The sequence below is a fragment of the Rhipicephalus microplus genome, chromosome 7 (genome assembly GCF_043290135.1).
Source record: "Rhipicephalus microplus isolate Deutch F79 chromosome 7, USDA_Rmic, whole genome shotgun sequence".
In the NCBI taxonomy this organism is placed as follows: Eukaryota; Metazoa; Arthropoda; class Arachnida; order Ixodida; family Ixodidae; genus Rhipicephalus; species Rhipicephalus microplus.
Window position 1 is genome coordinate 116,760,987 of NC_134706.1, and position 21,467 is coordinate 116,782,453.

The window sequence follows — 21,467 nt, forward strand, 5'->3', positions numbered from 1 at the left end:
GTTACTAGATTTGCTTTGCTGATAAGTGGCGGTCATTGACGGCAGCGAGCAAACAGTGTCCCCTCTCTCAGTAGGTAGAATCGTGGCTTGCAGATTTTTTTTGTGGATTCTTTGAAGGAGTATTAAAAGCAGTGTTCAAATATGAGCTTAGTCTGCCACACGAATATACAGCATGCAGAGGGCTCCCAGTCAAGCTAGTTGGATGCTGATAAGAATTTTATTTCGACATTGAAGTCCATGTTTTGCATGGTGAACCCTCCTAAGGCGCTGATACTGTCATGACGTCAGGCCACAGTGTCAATTTATTGTGCGCATACGCTACTATGACTACTTCGAATAACGCCAGCTGTAAACACTCAAAATACCAACTTGTGCGGGACGAACACGCCGCTGGGAATGAGGGACCGAGTAAAAGTAATGTTCTGCCTGAGAACGTGACAAGCTCGGGCAGTGTTGTCTCGCCAGCATACAGTAAGAAGGAAAACCATTCTTTAATTGATTGATATGTGGGGTTTAACGTCCCAAAACCACCATATGATTATGAGAGACGCCGTAGTGGAGGGCTCCGGAAATTTCGACCACCTGGGGTTCTTTAACGTGCACCCAAATCTGAGCACACGGGCCTACAAAATTTCCGCCTCCATTGGAAATGCAGCCGCCGCAGCCGGGATTCGAACCCGCGACCTGCGGGTCAGTAGCCGAGTACCTTAGCCACTAGACCACCACGGCGGGGCAAACCATTCTTTAAATAAGTCATTTTCAGCGAACATTCAAGCCTACCGCATCTTGACGGCTTTTATGCATGCTCTTTCATTGGACACAAGTACGCGACTACCTAAATGTAAACGCTGGCGAATTTACTAGATCATGAACGCTTGAATACGTTACCAACGCTAGACGCTTAGGAACGCTTTATGTCAACCTAGACGTTTGAGTACGCATGTAAGTTTGCACGTATGTGAGCGTGAGTGATGTTATATGAAAAGAAGAGAAAAGTGAGCCCCGTAACTGTCTCTCAGTGGGGGAGAACACCTCAACAGTAGCTCAAGAGGGGTGGTGGTAAAAGAGGGATTAAAGGGAAAGCATTAAATGGTAGAGAGATGCAGAGGAAGGAAAGAGCGAGGCGCAGATACAGTGAACGACAGAAAACGACGGAAGTATAGAGAAGATAGGAAAGATGGACACGGTCGCAGGAGTCCGAGGACGGGGCACAACTCGGCGAGAGCTCTTGTCGGCGTCAGGAGATGGCGTAGGGGGAGCCCAGTCGGCCAGAGCTGAGCTGTCGTCGGAGATCGCGTGGACACAGGCGGTCGGCACGAAATCCTGAGAGCGAGTATATTTGCATGTAAATTGGTCGCGATTATGGCACAGGCTGTATTGCGCCATTATATGATTGCTTATCCGCATGTTTTACCTATAGTGCGTCAATATATGTAAATAGGCTCAGTGAAACAATAAGTTTGGTTAAAAGTTTGCACTGGGTGTGCCCTCTCGTCTGTTCTCCGCGGTGGTTGTGAACAAACTTTATTCGGACGAGCGGATTGAGGCGTGGGCCTTTAGGCCGCGCCAGTTCATCCCCCTCCCTTTTTTTGCCACGCAGATCGTACTAAAGTAATGGATTACCAGCCCTCCCGCAACGCCGCTCTCATTACGTTAATGCTGCCATTACAGACCTTCGCAGGTGGTGCTGAGGGTGCGGCCTATCCTGCCATCGGAGGTCGACAAAGGATTGACATGCATTGCTCACAAGATCGACGATAAGGTAAGCGTGGAACGTTTCTCGAGTCTCATTTTTTTCTGCGTCACGCTGCACTTGTTTCCTGTTCCACTTCCTTCCAACAATAATTTAAAACAAAAAAAAATGTTACATACGCGGAACCTATTGCTGAGAAACAAAAAAAAAAAAAAACACTTGTGCTGAATTTGGTCTTTCGAGCTCGAGAAATCCGCTTCGGGAAGTCGTAATGGCAATTCCCCGAGGAGACGTTACGGTCAGTCACAATGAAGCGTATCCTTACTGCCTCGCGTATGATTCATTTATTTCCAAAATACCTGCGTTGCCTTGAAGGCATTACTACAGAGGAGACAGTTCGAGCGCTGTGCGTTATATTTTTACAGTAATAAGCAATTACAATTAACAGAACAGTGTTAACGTCTATATATAATCAAGGTGAGGCCGACGATTCTCAAGGGTAGCGGAAAGTTCAAACAAACGTAGGACAATACAATACGCTATCATAAACACAGTCGTGGCGGTACAAATCATGAGTGTCAGATATGGAAACCTATATACTTGTTTCGTTTGTGAGAAAAAAAAGGACTTGGCAAAACTCCTTTGCAGAAGTTTCCACAGCTTCATCAAATTGCATGAGGCCACGCCCATCAGAATCGTACCGTGATGCGCCAGTATTTTCATCTAATGCATGGTTATAAATCAAGCGACGACACACATGCGGCATCCTCGCCCGCATTTCAAATGAACTCGCAAGACTTGCTGGCCCTCATAGCATCACCTTTCCCGCATTGAAAAGCGCGCCAGAAATCGGGACTGTTTTTAAGGGGCAGGTTGCACTTTTGCTCCGCCGACAACCAACCGTCCGAGTACAAGCTCGAAGCTTTGCGCGAGCAAAAGAACAAGCAGTGGTTCATGAAGAACGCCTGGTCGTCCGCGAAATCGTGCCGTCCAGCACTGCTGAACCAGCGAGGCCATCTGAGCATCCACCGGAGAGCGCACCTCCAGAGACCGGCAGAGTGCAGCGCGTACAAATCTCGGAGGCGCCGCTCGTACGCGGCGAAAGCAACGGTCACCGCCACCGCGGCGCCTATGTCGTCGTCGATGAAGCGGGCGTCGAACTGGTACAGGTCTTCGAAGCAGCGCGCGACTCGAGAGAAGCCCTCGTGCGTCGCGTTGCTCCACCAGGGCCTGAGGGTGCCCACGCTGTCGCGAAGACTGCCCCGCTGGCCGACGGCTCCGTAGAGTAGTTTGGAGAAGAGGAACACCAGACCGGCGCAGTTGAATACGTCGCGGTGGTCACCGGATGTCTGCAGCACAGAAACGACTCGTCTGCTGAAGCCGGGCCTTCTTTTTCGACGGCATTGCTGTTACCACCTCGTGTTCTTTAAGGTGCACCGAAGTCTCACAACAAACGGGCCTGTAGCACTTCGTCTCAATCTAAATGCGACTGCCGCGGCCAGAATCGAACCCGTGACCTGCGGGTTAGCAGCTGCGCAGCATAACGGCTACACCACCGCGGACAGTTACGAAGTTGCCAGGGTGACTTCCTATTATCCGTTCCGCAATATAGCAACAAATACATTATGGCAACTTAAAGATGGCAGGACTAGGCATACACTAAGTGAATGAAACGAGTAACCAGATGCAAGGAAAGTGCTCACAAAATAATTGATTTTTTTCCACCATATTGCAAGCGATTGATATGTGAGGTTTAAAGTCCCAAAATCACCATATGATTATGAGAGATGCCGTTGTGGAGGGCTCCGGAAATTTCGACCACCTGGGGTCCTTTAACGTGTACCCAAATCTGAGCACACGGGCCTTCAACATTTTCGCCTCCATCTGAAATGCAGCCGCCACAGCCGGGATTCGAGCCCGCGACCTGCGGGTCAGCAGCCGAGTATCTTAGCCACTAGACCACCGCGATGGGGCACCATATTGCAAGCGACTGAAGCAAATGGTAGATAAGAGCCGAGGAAGATGTAACTGACGTGCTAAAGAACGTCGGGCTCATCACTTAGTTCACCTGAAGCACGGGGGGATAGAGCACGGAGCCCATGAGGACGGCGCTGTTGTAGACATCCAGGTAGCGCACCAGGTAGGCCGTGGGCGACGTCCACGTGATCGTCTCTGGCGAGCTCTGGCCGCTGCCGGCCACGCTAAGGAGTAGTCGCTCTTTGCACCGCCTTGTTTCCAACAGGTACGGCAGGGAGGACAGCTCCCGGCCACGCGAGACGCACCTGCGAATGCGCATGCGCGTCCCGAAGATTGCAAAGCGTTCTCTTAAATGACACGCCTCGAAATTGTGCGCGCCCCATGAGGCCGTAACAGCAATCGACACTTGCGCCGAGAGAGGCCATTTCAGTGTGGTCGTGGGAATCTAGCTCCTATGGTCATCAAGATGGTGCCTCATCAAAAAATAAGCGATCTTCGGCGTCCGCAGCGCCGGCTTTAACACGGAGGGTGAAAAATATCAGAATGAAGTTGCGGCGTCACGGCACCAAAGGTAGTCAGTATTTGTGGCGTCATAGTAACGTCAATATGACATTACCACGTGGTTGCATAACGTGACGTCATGATGACGTCATCATCCATACTAGTTTGCTTGCTAAAGATGGGCCAATCGCGAAAGTAGGGCGAAACCGCTATGGGGGCCGCAAGCTTTCAAGGTGGAGGAGGGGGAGAAGGGGCCAGTAGATGGCATGAGCCTTTGCTTAGTCTTAAGCAAATGGGCAGGGAAATTGCGTGACTATTGTAGTGACTTTAACGTGAGATGATGGTTATTAGTGACAATGTCCTCAAAATGGCGTGGATGCATTGATAGTACCGACTTATCAGTTTTTAGCTTTATTGAGCAGTGTTTTCATTGTTTCATTTTTCATTGTTACTGCACCTTGTGGTGTGACGCCGTGACAGAGCAAAGTGAATCGACGCGTCCGAGCACTGGACACGTTTAAAGGTTGCAGGTTTGGTCATGGCCGTCGGCAAATGGTCCTTTCGTCCACTTTTCCTTCTCGATTACCATAGAATTACTTCCAGTATTATCCGCTATGCATTCCTTGGCATCATTCTCTCTTGTCCCCATGAATACTGTACCTAACAAAAAAGAAAAGAGAGCGCCTAAATATATTCTCTTTATTAGACATTGTAGTTAATTAATCTACGTGCGTAGTTAAATAATCTACCAGAATAATTTTATTAGCGCCCGAATGTAAGATGTAAGCGCGGGGGCCATTCACATTTAACCTCCGTTGATACGCGGTCCCCGTGATTAGGATCAAATCCCTTTATTTTAGCAGCTCAGAACCGTAACCATTAAACCACTGTGGTGGGTTATAGTCGCTATGTAGACGCTGTCACTTCGTGAGGCGAGAAGTGACGTCAATGGAGTTAATGCACGCAACTCCCACGTGGTAATGATTTAGCTATAGAGAAACCACATTGGGAACAAGCGCCACTTGAACCATGTATCAGCGGAGATAGCGCTGCTGTTCCAGCTTGTACTGTTCGCGATCGAAATGGTAGTGGCAAGCGAGCCATTTTCGGCATGCGCGTAGCTGTGTCAATAGTTACGTGCACAGATGAAGGTGTCGCCGAAAAATCAGCCTGTATCCGCAGCAGGTGTATTGTAATGCACCCATTTAGACGGGTTGTTTTCTACGCGTTGGACAATCGATTTTGTTGCCTCTTTTGCTGTATTCATGTGGGCAAAAAAAAAAAAAGAGGCTGACGTTTCCCTAGAACCTATCAAAGGATACAGTGATATCTGTATGTTTCAGACGGCAAATTTCAGTCTGTTGGATGCCCAAGCCAAAGTGTGCATTTTGTATTCTTGAATATAAACTTCGATAAAAACTTTATGAGGAGCAGTCTTTTCTACTTTGCCCACACTGAAGAATCGATTAACAGCCATGTGCTCGAAGACGTGGTACATCGTTTCATTCAGCTCTGTGCCAATATCCTAAATTTCTTCTGTGCATCAAATAGTTTTATGCTATTTCATTTATATTCTATTAGAGTATTATGCCAAAGCATGTTGGAACAGCTACACATTTAGATGCTAGGCTCAATCAATCGATCAATTATTCAATTAGCTTTCAACAAAGCGTTCAGTGCTGAACAATACCACGCGTTTCGATATTATTCTCCACCCCAGGTGGTCGAAATTCCCGGAGCCCTCCACTACAGTGTCTCTCATAATCATGTGGCGGGTTTGGGACGTTAAACTCTAAATCAATCAATCAATCAATCAATCAATCAATCAATCAATCAATCAATCAATCAATCAATCAATATCAATCTGTCATGGTAGGTGTAAGTGTGTTTGCATATATTATGTGCGTATATCCAAGTGTGCTTCGTTCAATGTCGTTGCGTCAAACGTGATTTCAACATTATATATGCGTGTTCTTCAAGTATTGCGTACACGATACATATTCTCGATTTATCTTCATGGTGTGCTCCGCAACCGACGGAAATTGTCCGCAACCTACTGAATGTCTTGCAGGAATGGGACACATTAAAATTAGGCATAAAATAGTAATCCGTCTCTTATAGGTATCCCGAATACCACTGTAAGCCATCTCCTTTTCCTTGTTTTTCTTCCATTCGATTGCATTGATTCTCATGCATCCGTGATTAGAGGCGCAGCTTGCCGCCCTCGCCTATTTTTGTGGTGCCTCGGCGTCTCTTTGACCAAACGATGATGTCATGTGGTGACGTCCTCTTGACGTAATGTAACATTAAGTGACGTTGCAGTGACGCAGTTATGTCGTCGCGAATTATTGCGACCCATGATGCAGTGACGAAGATATCGGGGGATGTCATTAGATCGTGACAATTTTTTCCACATCACTTGTTTTGACGCCAAGGGCCCCTTTTCGCCTTTGATGTAACATGTAAAGCGCACACTTCAATTAACAATTCAAAAAAGCGCAACCGTATTCACGAAGTGAACGATGATGAGTGGGCGAAGCTCCGGAGGTAAACCTGGTAAACCATGGATCCTCCGTACATTTTGCCCACTCGATTTTATTACAACGCTCCCCCAAGCGTACGTCGCCGCACTAAATCGAACGATTGCCTTCCACCAATGACACGCGCCATATGTGAAATCATTCCTATTTTATAACATATCGCATCTTTCATCATCAAGTACACGTACCTCCGTAAAGTTTATAACATCTTGCATATTTTCATAATCAGCTACAAGTGGCGCCACCTAGTGAACACTACAAAAACTAAACAAGAGGTGGCTACATACAGGGGACGCACAGCCCACACAATACGGAGCTTCGCCCCTGAAAGCGAACCGGTCAGTCATCCAATGAAACTTGATTCAAGGACTCACTCGTAGATTCGTTCAAGCGCGCTCGCGTTCCAGATGAGACCCGGCACGGGAACGACTCCGTTCACCGAGCGGATCTTGTCCCGGGCGAACTGACGCGTCGCTTCGTCCATCCACGTGCTTCGATCGATGCGCTTCCTGTACGATCGCTTCGAGGCCTCGAATAGCTCCTCGATCAGGCCTCTGTCCCAAGATGCCGCGTCTGCGTAGGGCTTGGCTGCGGCCAGCGGCATGACCTGGTGAACCTGCGTAGCGGGTCCGCTGAACGAAAGTCTTCCATATGGCGACACTGACGCCACATTTGTCAATCACCAGCGCTCAAACAAACAGAGGCAAGAAAGGGCACAGCACGAGCATTTATTCGCAACTGAAGGATTTATAGCTTCAAAAGAAACTCTAGGCCTTTTTGAAGAATGCCTCCCTGGGCGCCGTCATAGCCCTCTTTGGGCTGCGCAAATTGGCGTGACCTCTCAAAAATGCACTGACAAGGCTGCGCCTTTGGCCTTTGTGCTCCCGCGCGCAACCCATCATGGCGGTGTTGTTTTTCCCTCCTGTGAAAAGGTGTATATACCGAAACTTTATCCTAGGCTATCACACGCGCATGCACATCGTTGTGCAAAGCGAAGCATTCAAGATAAATGACATGTTCACCCTCAAACTATCTCATCTCCTCACATGTATGACTTCCTTGGAAGATAAGGCCAAACGTACTTGACTGATGCAAACGGACACCCTGGTACATGAGTGCAGCCAGAAATTTTTTTTCGGGTGAGGGGGGAGGGGTGTTCAACTATGCATTATGTATGTTCGTGCGTGCATATATAGGCAAACAATATTGAAAACTTTCGGGGGTGTTTGAACCTCGCACCTTCCTACTCCTTTGGCTAAACCACTGCCGTAGTGTTAACACGAAATGCTTCCTTACGCTCACTTTTTCTGGGATCTCGGTGTTAAGAAGAAAATTTCGCGAGCGTATAACCGCCCTGATAAGAACCGATGACGATCACCACATTGTGGTCACAGTGATCATCGTTGATAGTCGACGCATAGTGATCATCATCATCAACAACAACGATAACCTGATTCACGTTCACATCCAGGACAAACATTTGTTTCACTTGGCTCGGCCAGAAAAATTACTCTTGTATGTGGCGCTGGTAGATGAGCTGCAGCGGTGCCAACATCATTGTCAACGAAAAGTTTTTTTTACGGCAACTTGCGAGTGATATGGGTGTCCCTATACGGATAGTTTGCTAGAAAAGACGCTTCACAAGACACATGTAACGCAAGTGTGAGCTCGGGCTGGAGTTTGGCATCTTCAGCCACATGGCAGTCAGGGGAGGATGTCTGTGGTTTTAATTATGACATGATGCATGCGCCTTTCCTATCGCGGCAAGGTCGTCACACGACTCTTGATCTCGGAGGCTTCAATTCTGGCGATATCGCTTATTCTTACCTTTAAAAAACTACGAAGGGCAGTACTCGACACTAGAAGGAGGCTGGTTAGTACAATGTCTACAAATTGGCCTGAACGCCGTCAGTCTGCATCTGAGTATGGCTTTCTAACATTGCAGATCGATTGTGCAGGTCGAGTATTCCCAAGTACTGAGTAGCAAACCGAAGTCTTCCTGTGGTTAACCTCCCTGTCTTTCCTTTATATTTCTGTCTCTCTCTCTCTCTACTTCTACTACATTGGCTGATAAATATCGGTTCCTGGTTTTTGCCCTGAGGCATTGACTTCGTGGAAAGTCGAGCATTAGGTCTATTTTCGGCTGATCGCTTGCTTGTCTTGCATGAAAGTTCCTTATATATTCATTTGACTAGAAGGCTGTGGTCATCTTTTTTTTTTCAGTGAATCATATTGGACCCTCCACCCTCGATATCTTTATGCACCTTGCCTGGTTTAACACCGCCTCGTAAATCAGAGACATCGGCTTCCTGCACCTCACACACCTCCTTAGCTATGACAAAAGCAGGGGCGTCACGGAAAGACGTCATCTTGTGACGTCACATTACTTGACGTCCGTTACAACACCATGACATTATGATGACTGCAGAAATTTTGGTGATTTGTGCTTCTTGATGGCTTTACAGCGTCACACCATGACACGTCTGTGGTTTTTCGCATCACTCGTGCTGGTTTTGCTATTTTTCTAAGCAGCCCTCTCAAACTTGGTAGGGTTTGGTAGAGGCCAGGAAAACTGGCATTGCTAAAACGAAGGCCTCCGAGACCAGGACTCGTTTCGCGACTTTTCCGCGAAGCAAGGGCGCATGTGACATGGCATCATAGAAAAAGCCGATTACCGTCAGGTCTCGCCAAATCTCGCAGAAGTCCATCGTCGATTTTGTTGTTGACTAAGGCACCCAATACTGTTGGCTTAACCGACTCACCGTGCCGAAATAACGCTGCTGCTGCTCGCTTCCACTCGATTGCTGCCACTCGGGAGTATTCGGTGCGACGGTCCACCCCAGGGTGCGAAGCGTGTACCAGCTCAGGTACATCGGAACGACGCGTGGCTTTTGCACGTTCAGGCTCTGCAGGAGGCGCTGCAGCGCCGCCAGGAAGCGCACGTTGGACACGCTGATGACGTCACTTCCGTTCACCTCATAGTACGGCTGCGTCACTCCGTTCATGGCGTCCAACCATGCCAAGGTCTGCGTTGTGAAAGAGCGTACCGAGTACATCAGACAATGGATATGCCGCATAAAAGCGTAGCCTATTCACACAGTTCGGGAAAGAATACCATTTCATTGGGCACGTCACAACTTTCGCTAGTATCGACTCTAATGTGATGTTGTAGATATGGGTGGTAATAACAACTGTTTGGCTTTCACGTCCCAAAACTACGACGCGACCATGAGGGGGGGGGGGGGCATAGTGGAGGGCTTAGAAAATTTTGACCATTCCATGTTCTTTAACATGCCTCTTCGCCTCCATGCAAATGCGGTCTTCGCGGCTGGGTTTCCATCTCAGCACCTTCGGGTGCACAGTCTAGGGCTATAACCACTTGACCACTGTCAGAGACAGACGATGTGGTTAATGCTTCCTGAACGTTTGCTTTAACACATCTCTGGAACGAGGGTTATGTGAATGGTAGTTCCTATATAGTAAAAAGTATGTCCACTGGGGTTTGGCGCGTGCACGTCAGTCTGAAATTCATTCACGAATATCGTAAATTAACAAAAAAAGGTCGTGCATAGGTCTCAAATTTTTACCGAAGAACATTACAGCTTGTCACAATGTGGGCGATATCGTAGGCGAATCAAGCTGACCAGAAAACGCATTTACAAAAAGAGACCCCGGGTTACTCGAAGAAGCGCCGGTGGACAAACGCGGCCTCCGTGATGGAACAACGATCCACGCACCGCTGATTCTTGGAGGCCATATTTAGCTACAGTTATACTAACGTGAGCTTACCAGATGGTTGACGACAACCTTGTTGAGAACAACGCTTTGCGCTGCCATGCACTGGCAGTTACCTATATTTGGATATTATGAATACATTTTACATTAAGAAAGCCCATACCCGAAACTGTGAAATGGTCCTCTTTGACAGGCCGTTAGCCTAGCTGTCACTAGAATCGGTCGTGTATTAGAGAAATATTTTACGTTCCAGAAATATAAAAGCATAAAGTCCTATCTAACTAAATATGTCGATAGGCCTCTCATGGAGTGCTGTAGTTTAAAGCGTCAGAATATTCTTAGCTTTTTTTCTAAGCAAGATGTGTTAAGAAATTGTTCAACGTCACAAAGTTTATTGAGGGCAACAGGTGAAAAAAAAGACAAACAATGTTTACCTGTGCACAGCCAACGCGGCCTCTTTTGTAAAGTGTGCTTTATGTTTTGTGACACAAACTTTGCGGAATTCTTCGTTTTGAAGGCTAAACAATACTAACATTTGGCGTTAATCGAGCCAGTACTCATTCATGAGTTCGATGGTCACTGCGGGACCTCCATGAATTTTACCCTTTAACTTCCGTTTTCAATCTCGGTGTCAAAAATAACATATTAGTTCTAAGCGTGCTGTTGAAACTTCAAAAAAAAAAAAACGCTGATGTCAAGACTGCATGGCGTGAACTTGCCTGTCAACGCTTCCTATTTAAGTTATCGCCTGTCCCAATAATTAAGTGTCAAGTAAGCGTCTATCACAGACGCTTCTTATTGTACAGTGCACTCGCAGCGTGGCTGACTGTTGCAATAGCCGATCGGGTGTGTCGGTTCGGCATACCTTGATGTGAAAGGCGTGACCTCCTCGACGGATAAAGGAAGAGTTATATCACACAAACCCGAAAAAAGCCCGAAACCAGAGCCTGAGGAGCCCGAAAAAAGCTATTAGGAAGAATGCTCCAGTTACTACGCTTCACGTGTATACGATCATTCCTCTGTCCATTGCCTTCGTCGCGCCTTGCACTCCAAATCAAATCATATCTCCCTTTTAATGTACATTACGATTCCGCTATCTGATTTGATATGTGGGGTTTAACGTCCCAAAACTGTCATATTTTTATGAGAGATGGCGTAGTTGAGGACTCCGGAAATCGCGACCACCTGGGGTTCTTCAACGTGTACCCAAATCTGAGCACCAAGGCCTGCAACATTTTCGCCTCCACCGAAAATGCAGCCACCGCAGCCAGGATTCGAGCCCGCGACCTGAGGACCAGCTGCCTGGTACCTTAGCCACTAGACCACTGCGGCGGCGCGATTCCACTATCTCATGGTCGAGTAATAAGGTCTTTTCAACGAATATTGATTTCATGTTCATGAAACAAGTGACAACATCCAGTTTTTTTACGGTGAGCAGCTAGACGAGTATATTGCTGCAGGGTTTTTAAAGATGCGCGCCGTTTCCAAAGACAATCAATCCCCTAAAAATTATCTGGCATACCTCGTCGTTTGCTGCATAGTTTCGGTATTTCGCAGCCTCCCCTCCCCGTCGCGGTGAAGAGCCCCGTATCTGACGCCTCCATCTCGAACTCTCTGACTGCTTGTCTGAAATTCTGGTGCAACTTCGCAGAGCTTGTCAATGGTCCGTGACTCTCGTCCACCATTATAAACATTGGTGACTCGCAGCATTTCGTCATCGGCCTCGAAAATGGAGTCCACTAGTGATCTGGTGACCTGCACAACAGTTTTTTCACAACTTAGCTGTAAATAACACACCTTCTTGATTTTGTGGAGTTTGTCCATGTACAAAAGCACCCAGAGCTTCATAAGGGGACGCATTGGTACCTTTTAAAACAATAAAGTTTGGTCTATTGTGAGGGATGGTTTAACACTGTCTATCTATAGAAATGTATAAAACAGCGCCATCTTACCTATCTATAGAAATGTATAAAACAGCTCCATCTTACCAGTACATACCGACAGCATATAAACCGAGACGTTTAGGTACATTGTTCAGATTAGTTGCTAAGGACGGCACAGAGGTCCCTGCTAAGGAAAACGATTAGTGCAACTTTAAGGAGCACGAACAAAGCAGATCGTGCCAGCGAATAAACGGGTGTTATGGACACCGTAACGCATTGATTGAATGACTGATTTTAGTAGAAATCAAGAAGGAATTGGCATGGTCCGGACTCGTAGCGCAAATACAAGATAACCGGGTCATTAAGGTTTTCTTCCTGAAGAAAGTGAGATTGTGTGTCAGTGATGCAAAATTGCAACATTTCGGCGGCAGGAGGGGGTAGACGGTTCGAATTTCCCGTCACACCTTGCTATGGCAATGTTCTAAAGCTTGGCTCACCCGCGCGTCAGAGAATCCTTCGACGTACTGCCGTATTCGGGTCAGATACTCGGGTCCGAGACGCCTCCGCTCTTGACGCCACGAGTTGAGCTGAGTGCTGGCTGACAGGACCCAGCGGGGTCTTCCGCCGGCCCTCTTTGGCATCGGCAGCAACTCCAGCTCGAACACGACATTCAAGTCCCAGCTGCAGGGCCGCGGTCAAGTTTACACCACGGTTAACGGTGCTCTAAATGGTGGTGAACGGTAGTGTTTAAAAGTGGGGCCTCTGAAACTTGTAATAAGGCTGGTACCACCGACAGAGAATTCGGCGCGTATTCACTATAGAAAACGGCCATGTACCAAACTAGACTCATTCTGCTTTCTCGTACTGTGAATGTCTTGTTTTCTTGCGCTTAATATTCCCGTAAGCTATAGATGCACCTTATCAGCAAATTTTTTGTTCTCTTAATATCCATCCATCCATCCATCCATCCGTCCGTCCGTCCGTCCGTCCGTCCGTCCGTCTATCTATCTATCTATCTATCTATCTATCTATCTATCTATCTATCTATCTATCTATCTATCTATCTATCTATCTATCTATCTATCTATCTATCTATCTATCTATCTATCTATCTATCTATCTATCTATCTATCTATCTATCTATCTATCTATCTATCTATCTATCTATCTATCTATCTATCTATCTATCTATCTATCTATCTATCTATCTATCTATCTATCTATCTATCTATCTATCTATCTATCTATCTATCTATCTATCTATCTATCTATCTATCTATCTATCTGTCTGTCTGTCTGTCTGTCTGTCTGTCTGTCTGTCTGTCTGTCTGTCTATCTATCTATTTATCTATTTGTCTATCTATCTATCTATCTATCTATCTATCTATCTATCTATCTATCTATCTATCTATCTATCTATCTATCTATCTATCTATCTATCTATCTATCTATCTATCTATCTATCTATCTATCTATCTATCTATCTATCTATCTATCTATCTATCTATCTATCTATCTATCTATCTATCTATCTATCTATCTATCTATCTATCTATCTATCTATCTATCTATCTATCTATCTATCTATCTATCTATCTATCTGTCCGTCTGTCCGTAAGCCTATTTTATCGCCTGGCTTGCAATTTGAACTGAAGTTTACTGACTGCTGGATGAACAAGCCTGTCTTTATGCTGACCTTATAGACATTCGGACCATGAGGCTGATGAGACCCGACGTATTCATGGTGGTCGGCTGGGGCCACGTTAGTCCCACACTGGCCATGAACTGCAGCAGCACTTCGGGTCGGAGGCCATCGCGACGAGAGGAGGCACTTTTGCATCAGCAAAGCTGCCTTGTGGACGGCGCTTATTGCCCCTACGGCAGGAACTTGGATGTGTCTCAGAATGGTGGCCGCGTCCCTTTGGGCTGTCAGGGCCAGCTATGTTGGGATAGAATTTTAGTTAAAGAGAGTAGACTGTTAGGTATCTGGGTAATGTATTATGAACAGACACAGTGCGACGACACGTGGAACAAGATGAAGAAAGCTACAGGACAAGCGCATGCGCTGTTATGCGCTTGTCCTGTTGTCTTCTACGTTTTGTTGGTCGTATTTTTCGCCTTATTTTTATCCAAGAGTATTTGGGGCACGTGCAGCAAGCAATCCCGCCAATATTACTTTCTGCACTTAACGTGCTTTTGTATGCGGCCTTCGAGATCGAAGACGCTGCAAGCATTCTTCACCTCACCAGATGTTGCATGGCCTCCGTGATCGGCTCATCTTTAACCAGTTGACGAGTTTGTGTGATGATGTTCTCAATTGACGTCATTGCAAGAAATGTCAAATAGACGCCATGGTGAGGTCACCATTTATGGTGATCTGAGACTTTGTGGACGTCGCCCTTTATGGTGACCTGTGATGTCATAATGACTTCAGCCCCGGAATGTGTTTGGGGTGAGTCGTGCTTACGGCGACTTCGTGGAACACCAACGCCACCGAGTGTCAATCTTCGCGCTTGATGATGCATCACAGACTTTTGCCTTCAAGATGTTCGCTCGCCCACAGAACAGTGCCGCGCGTGCTTTTCACAAGCGAAAAACAGTTGCTGCAGCCGATTCTTTATCGTCTATTAAAAGTTCAATGCAAGTCACAAGTGTGGTCTATATAGAGAAATCGACCGCCTAAAACGTTTGAGAAGTGTTTTATGTCATATGGGTGAGTAAGCGCTGTTCAATGGAGAACTTTTGCAGATTGTTTCTGCGAGTGACAAAAATGGCTTTGTGGGGCTTTCACAATTTTTCTGAGGTTGCAACAGAATGCAGTGCTTTCTAGTATTCGCTGTGAGGCTGTAAACAATGCAGTGATGCAAAATGCGCGAAGGTTAGTGTACTGTAACATGATCAGAATAAGTGAATGCGAACCACTTGCTCACCTCTTCAAGTAGGGAGAACCTGTCGCCCTGGCGGGCAAGCCAGCCGTCGCACACGAAGCGATAGAAGTTGTGGCACGGATTCGCCGACCGGTTTAGGGACGCCAGTAGGGTGGGCTGCTGAGACACGTCTACAAGCATGCTTCCGCTGAGGCGTCCACCCCTGAAATGGGGAGCGGCGTCTACACCCCGGCCTCCGGCCGCGTAGTAGGCTACTGTTGCGAAAGACGGCGACGCCAACACGGTCCCGGAGGCGCCACTGCTTCGAACTCCGCAGGGAAGGTCACCAGCCGTTTGGTAGCGTAGGTTTCTCAGCTCGCGACTGCTTCTGCGCAGAGCTGATAGACGAGCGGACGAGACGACGGTGAGTTAAACAAGGTTTATGTACAGCATATACAGAGGCGTTACAAATTCGGCACTGGGGCCTACAGAGACTCGAAGAGCCGAGCTCTCCTCTCTAACACATAGGTCTGCTCTCAAACGGGTCCGCCCTGACACACATGTCAGCTTTCACCTAGGACCGCCGATCGCGACGCGCCGCAGGGCTTCTTTTATATGCACCGGGTCCAACTCAAATGTCCAACCAGAAGCGCCGCTGGTCGTCAGGTCAGACTCCTCCAATGGGGGTCGCCGCTGGGCCGCGTTCTTCTTTCTCATCAAATCTGGAGAGGCTGCGCTGCAGGTGGCTGCACCCAAGGACGATTGACGTCGCAAGGCATTGCGTCAGACCCGCCAGACAGGAAGACGCCAGTTGTTTACTCGACGGCTCGCTTGCGGCGACTCACTGTACGTGGGCGACAGAAAGGCGCCATGGCGTGCTGACGCCGTTGAGTTGTTGATCGCGTCAGGTGGGCTCGCGGCTGGCCTTGACACAGATTGCCTTTTTCAGAGGCACGGACGTTCGCTGTCGACTCGCAGGCATAACAGCACCCCCGCCGCCAGACAATGCGCCGAAAAGACGAGCTGCTTCCACGGGGATCGTATGTCAGGCGTGCTCGTTCGCCAGGTTCCTCCAGGTTCTCCTTCAGGGCCATGGGGAGAATACAGCTCCAGAATCCGTTCCGGGAACACATCCCATTCTTGAGGACGGATCCCAGCTCCACTGGCTTGTCGCCACAACTTGCCGGCCAGCTTCGCTCGTCTCTGACGATCCTTGGTTTCACCACTTGTCGATGGTTCTGCAGCTTGTCAAGAACGGTTCGACAACAGACAACACACGACACAATCAAGTGCCCTCGGTCACCCGACAGAACACCAGACAAAGTATAGTACAACATATGCCTATCTACGTGTCTATCAGAATTTCGTTCCCTCTACATCAAGAGGCACATGTGGGACACAAGACTTTTAAAATAAGAACTTGAATTTTTCACACTTACAACAACGCAACGAATTAGAATACCACATAAAGTTGGCCCCTTGAGATCACTCTGAACGAGAGCGCTCAGCCCAGGTCGTGATGAGGTCAAAATTTTGCCCCGAATCGCCAGCGAGAAACCGAAAGGTTGAGAAGGTACTAGCTAGAACGCACTGTTCAATGCACCTGCATTAGCGTATAGCTTTCCCTTTTTTTTGTAGCGAACGTCAAAGTTGCGCTGTCGGAGTATCACGCTCCATCTCAGTAACCGGCCCCTTTTAGGCGACGATACCTATGCGGTACCAAGAGCGGCTCACACTTGCGACGTTGCACAGGGAAACAATGATACGACTTGCTACGAATTGACTCCTCAACGCTTAGCTCAATATCGTGTTCGATCACCCTCGTGTTTCCGGGACGGTCCGAAAACACGTCTTGAAACTCGGAAACAATCCTTCTCAGGTCCTCCTTCTGGACTTCACTTAACCTAGGCTCTAGGTTCAACTGCTCCAAGATTACCTCCGATCCCCTTTCGATTACATCACTAGAACTCAAAATTTCTTCTCCCTCTTCCTCCGGAGCATTCAACAGCAGATTTACGACCGCTTGACGTTGAACGTATGGTTTCATCAAGTTACTGTGGTAAATTTTGTTCGGCCGCCTTCCTAATTTCACTTCATAATTGGTATCAGAAAGCTTCGATATTACTTTGGCAGGCCCTTCCCAATGAACCTCAAGCTTGTTCTTTTTGGACGGCCGCAGCAGCATTACTTGACTACCAACTTCAAATGTGCGCTTCTTCGCCGATTTGTCGTAGTACTCCTTCGACAATACTTGTGCAGCCTTCATGTGGCTTTCCACAAGATATTTCGTTTTTCCAAGCCTCTGAAGGAGGTCTAAAACATACGCAACTACATTAGGGTCCTCATCGAATCCCTCCCAGGACTCGCGTAGCATTCGCAATGGTGTTCTCAAACTCCTGCCATACACAAGCTCTGCAGGGCTAAAACCAGTGCTCTCATGAGGAGCTGATCTTAAGGCGAACATAGCGGGAGGAATACACGCTTCCCAGTCGCATTTGTGCTTGTAGCAGAGAGCTCTCAATATCCGTTTCAGAACGGAATGCATACGCTCTACCGGATTAGATTGCGGGTGATGGATCGAGCTGTGCACTACTTTTATTCCACATTTATCCATAAAGGTAGAGGTAAGGCAGCTGTTGAAGACACTACCATTGTCGCATTGGATTTCAGAAGGAAATCCGACGCGTGCAAATATAGATAGCAGTGCATCCACGACATGAGGAGAATTGAGCTCCTTAAGGGGTATCGCTTCCGGAAATTTTGTGGCTACACAGAGAGCCGTCAGGATGTACCGATAACCTTGCCTTGACTCTGGCAATGGCCCGACTATATCAATTACTAGGTGCCGAAAAGGTTCTGTGATAATTGGCACAAGCTTCATGGGTGCCTTCCACATGTCCGTGGATTTCCCCGCTCTCTGACAAGTGTCGCATGAGCGCACAAAGTCTTCGATATCCTTCCAGCATTTTGGCCAATAAAACTCAAGGGAAACTCTAGCCTTGCCTTTTTTTATGCCGAGATGCCCTGCCCGTGCGTTTTCATGCGCCAGTTCCAATAGTTGGCGACGATACTTTTGTGGCACTAAGAGCTGCTCATACTTGCGACCTTGCGCATTTGTGTAGCTCCGATACAAAAGCCCTGCTTTCTCAAAAAAAGAAACATTCTTTTTCTTTTTTCCCAAGTTTACGCTTTCCATTAGCGCTTTAATCGAGAGGTCCTCACGCTGCTCTCGAATGAGCGTTTCTCGATCAACTCTCGACAGCTCACTCCAACTTTCCGCTACAAGTGAGAGCGTTGCAGCCCTCTCGCTCTGATTCAATGGCGCCATGTCGTCTCCCCTTTCTACGGAAACCGCGCCGGTCGCTTCGGCGACGGGCCGCTCACGCGACTGCTCACATGACTCACGCGAAAAATTTTCTCTCTGAGGTTCCGTCGACCCGCTGACAAGGTCACTTGAGAGTTCACCGCTTTGAACAAGGTCAAGCTCTTGCGAAAGCTTCCGCGCTTGCAATCGCGTGAGGGCCATGTACGCTAAGTTGGGGAAGAACGATTTACCCTGCTCTTTGAGAAGCTGCTCTGAGTTGTTGGAGAAAAGATAAGGAAAATGATCGGGAAGCGCGGCAGACACAGCCGCTTCGGTGCGAAGCTTACCGAACGGGCCTTCAATGACAACTGTGGCGATTGGTAAGCAAGCACTCTGCTCCTCGGCGACTTGCCTGATCCACGCGCATTCTCCTGTAAAGTCATCCGGAGACACCAATGAAGGATGGACAGCATCCATGGTTGCCGCGGAGTCTCTAAGTACTCGACACGCTTTCCCATTCACACTTATTTCTTGGATATACGGCTCTAACAACCGCATGTTCTTTTCCGATTCTCGGATTGTAGCAAAAGCAAACTTTTGCTTACAGTTTATCGCGATGTTCCCTTCCTTTTTGCAGTTGTAGCAGATTAGCGGCTTCCGTGATTCAAATGCCCGTGTGGTATCAGTGCGTTGTTTAGGAACCTCACTCGATTTCTCCGCTTCTGTTTGCCCTTCCCCTACACTGTCCTTCGTAAGAGACGGGTCCTTCTTGAAATTACGGTGCGGAGCGGGTCTCCGTTGATCAGGTTTCTTTGAAAAGCTTTCTTTTCTCTCATCCTTTTCAACGCGCACTGCCCTGCTGTGCAACTTTCGACGAGTATAATACTCCTCAGCTAACTCTGCTGCCTTGTTTAGCTGTACTTCACCAAGTTTGTCCTGCAGCCAAAGTTTGACATCCTCCTCGATGCAGCGGTAGAATAGCTCCAATGCAACGCATAGCACCACTTTATCGCGGTCGTCATAAACACCTTCGCTCTTGAGCCATTCAATTAAATCGGCTTTAAGACGAAACGCGAAGTCAACGTGTGACTCATTCCCCTTTTTAGCATACCGGAACCTTTGCTTGAAAGTCTCGGGTGACAACCTATAACGTCTCAAGAGCACTTCCTTAACCTCGTCATAGCTCTCAAACGCTTCCCTCGACAAGCAAGTTATCACGTCAGACACTTCGCCGGGAAGAAGAGCTAACAGGTTCTGCGCCCAAAGAGACCGCTCCAAAGCGTTTCGCTCACAGACGTGTTCAAACTTGACGAGATACTTCGCCATGTCTTCGCCTACTACGAACGGTGGCAGTTGGTCCCGAATTCTAAAACCGCTGACCTGAACTGTTAGAGAAGCTACGCTAGGCGCCTGCGAACACTGTAGGATTGCCAATTCTATTCGTTTCAACTCGAGGCGCTCCTGTCTCTCGGCCTCCTCGCGCTCGCGACGTTCACGCCTTTCAGCTTATTCACGAGCTTCTCGCCTTTCAGCTTCTTCACGTTCGCGAGCTTCTACTTCTCGCCTTTCAGCCTCCTCACGGCGTGCTTTGATATCCACCCAGGCCTCATCGACTTCCTCAGCCGACACTCCCTCATGCTTCATGATCTCAAGGATCGCTTGCTTTCGCTTCGCACGGCCCAAAGTAATGCCGAGTTCCTCACGAATTTCGATGAGTTCCTTCACTTTAAGGTTCTCCATCGTTCACACTAGCCTTTTGCTGTTTGCCCCTGTTAAGAATCTACTTGCCGTACCCAATATAAGCCTACTAGCAAGACGCGCAAGCAGTTTTTCACACTCCCGTGTTTACCCCCTCCGCATTAACTTTGGTTTCAAAGCGCTTCGACTTGGCTTAAAACGATCAAAGCTCACTTCAATGCTTCACACAGCCCTTCTCTAAACTACTACAGCCTGAGCTAGAGTAGTCTGGTGAACTGAGGGGAAAACATCAGGCAATCACCGCATCGATGTCGCTGACGCCGGCCGATCCCGCAGCTGCCAACCACTGTTGCGAAAGACGGCGACGCCAACACGGTCCCGGAGGCGCCACTGCTTCGAACTCCGCAGGGAAGGTCACCAGCCGTTTGGTAGCGTAGGTTTCTCAGCTCGCGACTGCTTCTGCGCAGAGCTGATAGACGAGCGGACGAGACGACGGTGAGTTAAACAAGGTTTATGTACAGCATATACAGAGGCGTTACAAATTCGGCACTGGGGCCGACAGAGACTCGAAGAGCCGAGCTCTCCTCTCTAACACATAGGTCTGCTCTCAAACGGGTCCACCCTGACACACATGTCAGCTTTCACCTAGGACCGCCGATCGCGACGCGCCGCAGGGCTTCTTTTATATGCATCGGGTCCAACTCAAATGTCCAACCAGAAGCGCCGCTGGTCGTCAGGTCAGACTCCTCCAATGGGGGTCGCCGCTGGGCCGCGTCCTTCTTTCTCACCGAATCTGGAGAGGCTGCGCTGCAGGTGGCTGCACCCAAGGACGATTGACGTCGCAAGGCATTGCGTCAGACCCGCCAGACAGGAAGACGCCAGTTGTTTACTCGACGGCTTGCTTGCGGTGACTCACTGCACGTGGGCGACAGAAAGGCGCCGTGGCGTGCTGACGCCGTTGAGTTGTTGATCGCGTCAGGCGGGCTCGCGGCTGGCCTTGACACAGATTGCCTTTTTCGGAGGCACGGACGTTCGCTGTCGACTCGCAGACATAACACTACTAATCCCACGAGCAGAGGCACAGCTACGCAGCAGGACCCGGCACAGCTGCAGTGCCACATCCAGCGGACCGTCCGAGCGTAGCAGACGCCAGAAGAACCACTGCTTCCTTCAGCAAGATCACTGCAGTGTTTGCACGCTCAAGAATTATGTGTCCGTGAAGGAAGTAATTGCGCAGTGCACTCTGAAAAAAGAGCGAGTATAAAGGGT

General features: G+C 48.3%; 1 protein-coding gene across 1 annotated transcript; it reads right to left on the reverse strand.

The window, feature by feature from the left end:
* Positions 1–1,665: 1,665 nt before the first annotated feature.
* Positions 1,666–15,959, reverse strand: LOC119179327 (endothelin-converting enzyme 1). The gene is made up of 9 exons (XM_075870087.1): positions 15,260–15,959; positions 13,994–14,268; positions 12,827–13,010; positions 12,058–12,201; positions 9,474–9,737; positions 7,086–7,327; positions 3,762–3,975; positions 2,735–3,042; positions 1,666–1,705 (listed from the first exon to the last, which is right to left on the reverse strand). Exons 1-9 carry the CDS (start codon positions 15,395–15,397, stop codon positions 1,666–1,668), a joined length of 1,809 nt encoding a protein of 602 aa, XP_075726202.1. The 5' UTR covers positions 15,398–15,959.
* Positions 15,960–21,467: the final 5,508 nt, after the last annotated feature.